We start from the raw sequence: 9,386 nt of genomic DNA, 5'->3' as shown, positions 1-9,386 counted from the left end.
CACAACATGTACTTCTATTTGATTTCACGTAGCTGGCGACGGGGCGAGCACAGTACTGCCGCTGACGCCGCCACTACACACGGTGAAGGGTTAAACTTATGTGACTAATAGTAGGAAAAGGCAAGCAAATTAGGTAGACATTTCTCATCTATACATGTTCACAAAATCCATTAGAAAAGGGCTAATCTAACTAGTATAACTACATGTCAGAAGCTAAAAGCTAATTAAGCAAGCAATGGAGGGGAACATGTTGTGAAAAAATCTGGAGCCTCTGCTTGAACACCTGGGATGCAAAGCAATCTCAAAGAGGAACACATTACTTCTATAAATGTTCAAAGACTACCCTCTCAACCAGGGGGTCTGAAGGGGGCAAATCAATCTGGTTCACACGTTTTCACCAGCATAGTAAAAGTTGGCTCCCGCTTCTACCCCAGCCGTTGGATGCGGTTCATTTTTCCTCACTTGTTCATCCTCCAAGCAAGTCCATGACGCATGGGACCGAATACATGTGGGATCCACCGAGCAGAGGGAGCGACGCTGCTCGTCCGCGTCGCGCGGTTGGCTGTTTTCTCGTGGGGGTGGGTAGACAAACCCTAGCTGACCAATCCCAATCCTCATCTCCACTTCCCTCCGCCGCCTCTCCTTGGCCGACCTCCACCTTCCGCCTGGACGCGGCCGCAGCAGCGGCAGAAAACACGCGCCCGAGCGAACGCGGTTGGACGCGGCAGCGTCGGCTGCATGCGGCGATGGAGGCTCGCCGGATGCGTGGCGCTGGCCGGACGCGGCGACGGCTGGATGCGGCGGTGGAGGCTCGCCGGATGCGTGGCGCTCGCCGGACGCGGCGGCCGGATGCGGCGGTGGAGGCTCGCCGGACGGCCGGACGCGCGGCGCTGGCCGGATGCGGCGACGGCTGGATGCGGCGGCTGTACCGGCAGCGGCGAGGGCGCATCCCCGGCTCCGATTCGCCCGCCACCTGCACTGGAAGCGGGAGCCGACGGCGGCGGCTGGACGCGGCAGAACGGCAGCAAGGATACGCGGTCAGGTGCAGTGCTGGCTTTTCCCCTGTCTCTCTCGCTCTTCCTCTTTACCTATCTCTATCAGATCCCACTCTTGTTTCTCACTTTTCAGCTGTAGAGAACGGTGGTGGAGTGGGTGTGAGTCAAGGATGGCCAGGATCCGGGGTAGGGCCGGCCAAATCATGTCGGGCGACGGATTTTGACAATACAGGGACAGCAACGGCAAGCATGGCTGGTTTTAAGACGCCAAGGTGGGCTTAAGGTGAGCTTTTCCCAAATCCCAATCCCAATACAGTACCATTTAGTTATTGCAGACATTTATGGATAAATCTTGGTTCTCAACTTCTCATTGACTGATTTATATTTTATAATGGTTGTTCAGTGTGTTTGTGCCGGCTCAGTATATCGAGTTGTATAATGTACATACCACAACTATCGTTGTTGTGGTGACTCAGACAGGTTCCTGAAGGTAAAGTGACTCATTTCCATCATGTCAGATATTTACAGTTGATTGAGTTAGTTTGATAATTCCAGTAGCATGTATTAGATTGGGTTATGTTCGTTCTAATACAGTTTGGTTTTCAGATATTTTTTGTATTAGCTAAGAGCTCCTAATAGTTTGTTTTTCCTCTTTGCAGCTACTATTTTAGTTAAATATTTGATGTGCTAAAGCAAAAAGATAAATGAAGCATATGCTGATGAAAAAGGACATATCTGCCAAAGAACAAGGCAGCTTGCTTTGATGCCCTTGAGAGTTTGCCAGCCTTCTTAAATTATCTTTGCTTAATTGCTTTTGTTACTATTTGGCTCGATGCCAAAATTTTGTCGAGGTTATGTTCTATTTTTCCCCCAGTTCATATTTGGAGACTAAAAGAGCAAATATTTGAGTTGCCAATTTGATATGCGGAATTTGGCTTGGTTTTCATTGGCTTCTTTTAGGCACAAAACCAATCAGGAATTTTTTGTTTGCAGCATTTATTTGCTTTCTTTGTTTCTGCCTTCTCATTGTTGCATGATCCTTTTGAGGATCCTCGGGTTGCTGAATTTATTCATGAGAATTTTCTGTCAGGAAAGCCACATGATTAGGTACTTTGAGTCATGCTGTTTGTGTGTACACAGTTAACAAAAGATCTTATTTTCTCAATGCCATATGGTGATTCAAACTTTGCTTTCATTTTGGCGTACTTAGTTTGGTGCCTGGTCCCATGTTGTGGTTAATAGACGACTTAAATCTATATTAGAGTTTGTTTCCATCAACTTGTGTTATTTAGACTGAAAGAAATGATATGGTAATATAATTTTTCTAATAGAGTATTAGATTACAATTATACTTCTTTGCAATTGGTGTTCCTGTGGGTAAATAAATTTATGCTATCCATGTACTGATGTACGTGCTTTATGCCCTACCCCTTATGTCTCTCTTGCTAGGGAGGAAAAGAAAGAATGTTGTTATCTGTTCATGAGCATGATTATGATCTCAAACAATTGACCATTTGCACCCTTCAGAGTTACTGTCATTTACTGCTATAAGACTTCCTTGTGGTTCTTGCTTGTGCTGGTAAGCAAATATATGGTTAGTCCTATACATAGCATAACACTAAGGTCGCAGCATGAGTTTGACACCACAGCTTTGTTTCATTCAAAGGTTTATGTGCATTTCAGTGTACATAGACTCAGTCATGTCTATCTGACTCGCCTTTTTTTTTTGCCTAATATGTTGTACTACCTTTTGCACCGCTGAAATCTCATTGTCATAGTCATTCTACTGTACAAGTACCTATAGTTGACTGGACTAAAACTGATTGCAATGAGCAGAAGTGGAACTGACACAGATTCTGTAAGAATTATGAATTTGCATTTCTATGTATTTAGTCATTTACTCATGGTTAATACACTCTACTAATATACCATCTAACTGGTTCAGTTGTGTTATTTGATTTAATCTCCTATGAATAAGTATTCAAAAATTATTTATGCGTACTTGTGCTATGTTTGTGCTTTAGCTAATTGTTTTGGCAATCATCTGGAAGCTATGCGTTTTCACTGTTTCTAGACTTTTTTGCAAAAGTTACTTTGTATTGCGGGTCTGACACTCTCCACGGGACGGAGGGAGTACAACTTATTAATGCAAATATGTGCAGTTTTAAATATACAGTATATATAGTATACAGATGCTCCTCTTTCCATTTTTGAAATATCGCGATTTTTTGTTCATCTTTGAACCTTACTAGAGATCTATCAAGAACTACAGATTCATGCTCGCACTTTGTGATTTTGTTCTTTTTTTCTTAGGATGTCATTTCCTTTGCTAATTCTGGGTGTAGTAGTACAGGATAACTAACTATCCCCGTCTCACCTCTCTTTATGTCTATTGATAAATTAATCTTAGACTCTTAGTCTGCAGTATGTATTGGCTTGCTTAGACTAAGATTCATTTTCTACTTTGAGTGAATTTGCCAGTCTATTTTTTGCATTTAGTTTATGTCAGCACTGGAAATTGCTAGCCTATTATGTCGCTATCTATATTTTGTATTTTAGTTTATCTTTCCATTGAAAAATGGTAGCATAAACTTCCTCTGGTGAATTTGTTAGATATCTATTGTAGCTAGGCATAATTATTGTTATTTTATATGACTATTTGCAGGAGGAGTTTTTTGATCATAGAAAGTCGTTCTTTTGAAAATTGGCTTGAACTTTTACGTGGAGGTATGCCTATATATAAATTCTGGAAGATTATTTCAGATTATCACCTTCGATCTCCCGCATTCCAAGCTTTTGCTTCTATGGTAAGATAATTCATCTCTTAATTGCTTTGATGAAAAGGGAAAGACAGTTGTATGCTTGCCAAATGTGTAAGGACTTATTTTACAATTTTATCAAACCATGATTAAATGATGTACAATGAGTGAACCAATTAATTATTCCTTCTGTATACACAATTTCACATGCTTCATAAATATGAATTTTGTAAGTAAAATTATATTGAGGCTCTATATCCATCCGTCTTTCACTTGTCTTTCACTTTCAGTGGTTAGCAGATACATTTTTTATGCATCGTGCTCATATCATGTCATGCTGATATACTGTGCTCAGCAGATACATTCTCTTATGGTCGATAACTCTGGGCATTTCCGTTTTAAGACGGGTTGTACAGTTTCCTCAACCTGGACCGTTGGCCGCAGTTCTAACTGGTCCGGTCTGGTTTATACTGTTCACAAATAGTATGATATGACGATGTGGTCTGACCTGGTTTGACGGTCTGGTTTCAATGTCCGGAGGAAGCTTCATCGCCACCGTCCCTCGCTTCTTGCCATCTTCCACAGCCGGTGTCCATCGGGATGTTCACCGGCCATGCTGCAACGACATCCGTGGGCTCACCATTTTCGCGCTCTAGCCCCTTGCTCACTGTCCATGCCGGCCTTCCATGGTAGAGTCATTATGGATGGAAACGGGCGAAGGGCTGAGCATCAGCGTGGATGATGTGCCTCAAGACTCTCGGTGGGCCAACTTCCTTGAGCCACAAGGGGTCGACTGTTGAGTGAGCAGCAACAACAAACAAAGCAGACTGCAGGTAATTGCTTCTATTCTTTGCTCATTTTTTCGCGGGATTTCACTTCCTTCTTGTTTTCCAAATTATGTAAACCCTACTAATTATACTCCCTTATGTAGATAAATTTTATCATGCCTCTGCTAATTATCCATTCACAGACTATGCAGAATGATCTATGCAGCTTTGTCACTTGTGGTGTTTAGCAATCCTCTGTTACCAGGTTTTTTTTTCCCAACCAGGTAAACATTTATTGTTTCCTCTATATGTTTTAGCCAGACAAATCAGGATAAATCGGCCAGATGCATCCTATTTTGAGTTTGACCAGTCCTTGCTGCTTGCTTTTTATTGTGATCTCTTTTCTCTTTTTGGCTTAGTGAAAATGTTTTTTCCTATTGCAGATAACTTGTGCTGAATTCGAGAGGGATGATACATATATCTCTATAAATATTGTGCAGATGTTTTAGTGCCTATAAAAGAGTACCCAACTTATATATGGTTAACTGTCGAGAGACTGATATTGATATTACATTTATGAATTAAATACAATGCAGTTTTATGTCTTTCTGTACATTGAACACATCTTTCCTATAGAATATAGGAAATGACACATTCTTTACATATTTCATCCAAGTATATGGTTGTGTTTATGAAATTTATCATGGTCACCATGAGTATGCGTAGTGGGCCATATTGTAATCCATGGACATATACAAAGAAGCGTGGGACAATATTGCGTAATTAACACAAGCAGTTATTTCACTAAGTCTAAATACCTCAATAGCCATAATGTAATCACATTCCTTGAGTAATGTCTTGCTTTTGCCATTTGTGCCGATGCACAACCGGTCATCTATGGCATGTATGTTCACTTTTTTTAGTCAGTATGTATGTTCTATTTTCTCAAAAACATAATGAATTCTTGGACAACCAAACAGACATCAGCCGAGTAAAACTTACATTCTTAAAAAAGATTGCCTATATAGGTTTATGGGCTCTCAAAAGACCTACTGAACTTTTGGACAACTAAACATACATTAGCACCATGAAACATATGGTTATATTTATGGGTTCTTGTCTAGGTGCCATGATTTAACTTTCTTTGCACTATCTCTTACCAGTGTTTGTTCTTTCTCGGGCTATGAGGCCTGAGTTTTTGACTTGCACCTTTGGCAGGTCATTGAAATCAGAACCCCGTCAACTCTGAAGCGGCTGGTACATCAATTTCTATAACTCACAGAATTCCCTACTTCACTTGCACATGCATGCTTGATGGATATCTTGTAAGAGTTAACGAGTGAGCTGATGTCTGATTTTACTTGCTCTGAAATTTGAATAGAAATGCTTCGTCAGTTCTCCCATACTCATAGCACCATAAAAATACCCCTTTGCAGATTTGCTTTCACTAAGAAAAACTTTCCTCTTTTTGTTTTAGATGGCAGCCTGGTTTGCTAACCAACCAAATCAGCTACCTGAGTACTCATTAATGTTTGATTATTTCATCTTTTAGGCTGCACTAAGGAAAATTTTATGGCTCTCTCTCTAAATTAATATTTACCTTATGGCGTAAAAATATTTACCTGCAGATTCTAGCATTAAGTCGTACTTCCTGAAGACATAGTTGATTATGAAACTCAGACACTGTAACCTTAGACCAGGTTTGTGGTTCCCACTCTTTTCATTAAATTTACATGATAGTCTCAATGATTTACTTGATTTTATCTTCCTTTTTAAATTCTTCAGATCGAAGCAACATTTGTACATGCCCCGTTCCAGAATATGCAGAGAAGATGATCGCTGCAATTGATGAAGTACGAGTTGATAGAAATTAGTCGTTGTCAGGCTCTCCGGCGCCGCCAGGTCCTTCTCCTACGTGTTGGACTCGGCTGCCCCGCACGGCAGGAGCTTCGCGGCTTCAGCGGCTGCCCTTGCAGAGGACTAAGACGGATGGAAGAGGGTCTGAGGGTGTCAAGGCCCACGCGAGTGGGCATCCATTGGTCAGACATGAAGTCGCCCAACGCGCACCCACGTTCCCCTCTCCTCTTCCTCTCTGCTCTTGGCCACGCCGATGCCTGCATTGTGCTGGTATGTTGTGCTTCTTCCTCTGCTCTATTGCCTGGTGGTGTTCTTGATTAATTTGTTCTTGTTTATTTTCTGTTTGGTACGACAAATCAACTCGACAGCTTGTAGTAATTCGATGTTTTAGGCCATGGGTGGTGAGCTTATGTGTTTGCCCGATAGACAAGAAGATGGAGTACAAGATCCAGAAGCTCACCAGTACCACAGATAGTGAGAGAAATAGGAGATAGGATGAAATAATTGGGGAAAGTTAAGCTGTCATAGGTAATGACATGCCACTGTTTTATTCAGATATGATGCCCCTCCAAATAAGTGCCAATGGCATGATTGAATACGTATGTCTAATTTTCTCTTAAGTATTCATGGATTAAATAACCCCATAGGTGAATGACTGAACGACTGTTGGCGAAAATTCATATGTGTGGTTCCCATCTGTATTCCCTTTGGCTTGTGATGTTTCAACGCCCTATTCATTTTATCCATTCTTTTATGTGTATATTTATATTGTTGCAGGTGTTACCTTCTCGACAAAGGATAGAAAAGAACAATGTTAATAGTTATTTGGAATGCAAGGTTAGGATTGTCTCCCTTCACAAGATATACTTTGTATTATGCGATGAGTAACTTTGGTGATGTATTTGAATCACGGCAGATGAAGGAGCAAGGATTAGGACATGTAGATGTGACTCTTCCCCAGCATCTTGTTGAGGAAAGTTTTCATAATGTGGTCAGTTTTTGTTTATTATGTGTACATTTATTGGTTGTATGAACGTAGATTTGACCCTTCGTACATAGTCTTATTTAGCTACCTTTTTTGTTGTTGTTATAGAATAGGGTATTCATATTACATAACTGGAGTGGAACTATATTCATTTGCCACTGAAAATTACATATGTTTGAAAGACAATCTCTCTTCTTTGCTTACCGGGAGCTGCTAGCAAAAGTACATGCATCTTTTTCTTAAGAAGATAATAATATGGTTTGAATTGGTGATTAGCTGGTGTCTTAGTTTTGGACTAATGCTTGAAAATAATTAAATAGTTGTGAAGTGGTGAGAAACTGAGAATGGTACTGATATATGCACAATGTCAGGCTGCTTTTGAAGGATGGAACAAATGCATGAACATTTCATATAGTTAACAAAATGCATATTTATCTATTTCAGGATGTTGCGCATTATGCTCTTTGATTCTCTATTACTTGACAGGTCTCGGAGTATTACTTGACAGGTCTCGGAGACGCAGAAGAACAAAGCCACGGCACACCATCGTGCTCTTCTGAAGGTGATCTAAAATCCTTATATATTTTGTATCGCATGCTATTGTGTACAATCCTAAGAAGCGACTTACCTTGCTTTACTTCACAACACAAATTAGGTGGGTTGGAGTGCTGTCAAAGTACTGCAAAATCTCTTGAAACATTATAAATGAACACCTGGGCCGAGGTATGCGTCTATAGGTCTTTATGGGCGGCAAGGCGAAAAAAAAGGTGTAGAGAAGGAGAAGGTACATAAAAGAAAAGATTTCTCAATAACCCGCTTTGTTTCCAGTTCTTGGCCTGCTTGCGCCATTGCAGGGACTTCCAATCGGAAAATCTTCTGTTGAAATGTCATGACATTTCTGCGCTGATCCCGCTCCTCTTCTAACTATTACTATCTTAAATTCTTAGTGATAATTTTTTTTTGCAAACAAATTATCTTTTCACCAGAGAAGGTTGATTTATCTATTTTCACCTAAATGGTGGCCTCCTTGCTCTCCTTTTTTCCCTTAGCGCCACTAATGGTATTCTGCTTAGAGTCTTTTATACAATGTTTCAGGTTTCACACATAATCAGCTGAGACTCTTTTATACAAAGATTCAGGTTTCAGGCTTTCAAATTGTTCAATTCCATGCATAAATTCAGCATTGAGGATTTTATATAACAATCTCATGGCTTCATTTTTTCATTTCACCTCCAGCTTTCAGAGTATTAGATTTGTACTGAATACCAAGTACATTGCATGATATTGTCTGCAGCTATTGCTGCCATTGAGATGTTAAAATTACTATATGACTACTGGATCTGAAGATTTGCGCATACTCTATTTTTCAGAAATACATTTGGTGCTTTGGATCCTGAGTGGTAGATTTTTTATGGATTTCTTGCAATGATGAAGTAGACTGCATGCCTATACTATGCTCTGATTCGATTTGGACGCCATGGAGAGAGCAAGTGCCGGTTGAGCGGAAGCAGAAGAGCGCCACAAATATAAAGCTACTTTGTTTGTACTTTTTAGGAAAGTAACATTACTTCTTAACCGACTAAAACTTGTTACAATACTATCTCGCTTTGGCATTGCCGTTCAACATTAGCTAAAGTTCCATAGGAGAATTGTTGTTATTGCCATTCTTATATTGAAACTTTAGTATTGTTTTCCTCGCTTTTCCATTTGGTCGGAGACATAAATTATTTGCACGCAGTCATTTATTCTTTGCTCTTTGTATGTACTTCTCAAGAAAATAACACTCCTTTTTAAGCGATTACAACTTATGATTACACTTTTGTATTGCTTTTGTCTGTGCGCCGGGGCGCACCGGGTCATCTAGTCATTCTAAAGTGAGAAGGAAGAAAAGCCAGAGAAATAGGTGGGAGAGATGCAGAGGGAAAGACAAGAAACCATGCATACATACATGTACATGTAGATATAGTATCATACTACATCCTAGGAGCTAAATATTTTTAACTTTATCAAACTAGGGGTTTCT

The 9,386-nt window shown here is 40.3% G+C and overlaps 1 protein-coding gene across 3 annotated transcripts; it reads left to right on the top strand.

The window, feature by feature from the left end:
• Positions 1 to 1,399: 1,399 nt before the first annotated feature.
• Positions 1,400 to 9,074, top strand: LOC127294909 (uncharacterized). 3 transcript variants are annotated; one of them, XM_071819154.1, is made up of 9 exons: positions 1,400 to 1,485; positions 1,655 to 3,802; positions 4,113 to 4,587; positions 4,725 to 6,221; positions 6,307 to 6,648; positions 7,156 to 7,215; positions 7,295 to 7,369; positions 7,850 to 7,925; positions 8,019 to 9,074. In XM_071819154.1, the coding sequence occupies exons 5-9, from the start codon at positions 6,370 to 6,372 to the stop codon at positions 8,066 to 8,068; spliced, it is 540 nt and encodes a 179-aa protein (XP_071675255.1). In that variant the 5' UTR covers positions 1,400 to 1,485; positions 1,655 to 3,802; positions 4,113 to 4,587; positions 4,725 to 6,221; positions 6,307 to 6,369; the 3' UTR covers positions 8,069 to 9,074. The 3 variants fall into 3 exon arrangements, with proteins under 3 accessions (XP_071675255.1, XP_071675253.1, XP_071675254.1); XM_071819152.1 differs by having other exon boundaries at positions 7,850 to 9,074; XM_071819153.1 differs by having other exon boundaries at positions 4,113 to 6,221; positions 7,850 to 9,074.
• The last annotated feature ends 312 nt before the right edge of the window (positions 9,075 to 9,386 follow it).

The sequence above is a fragment of the Lolium perenne genome, chromosome 4 (assembly GCF_019359855.2).
Source record: "Lolium perenne isolate Kyuss_39 chromosome 4, Kyuss_2.0, whole genome shotgun sequence".
NCBI lineage: Eukaryota > Viridiplantae > Streptophyta > Magnoliopsida > Poales > Poaceae > Lolium > Lolium perenne.
The sequence above is the reverse complement of the archived record's forward strand: the minus strand, read 5'-3'. Positions and strand labels throughout refer to the sequence as shown.

Coding starts and splice junctions, on each gene's coding strand:
- LOC127294909 (XM_071819152.1), top strand. CDS start 6,370: ATGAAGTACGAGTTGATAGAAATTAGTCGTTGTCAGGCTCTCCGGCGC. Junction 6,649..7,155: donor CCGATGCCTGCATTGTGCTG/GTATGTTGTGCT, acceptor ATATTGTTGCAG/GTGTTACCTTCTCGACAAAG. Junction 7,216..7,294: donor ATAGTTATTTGGAATGCAAG/GTTAGGATTGTC, acceptor GAATCACGGCAG/ATGAAGGAGCAAGGATTAGG.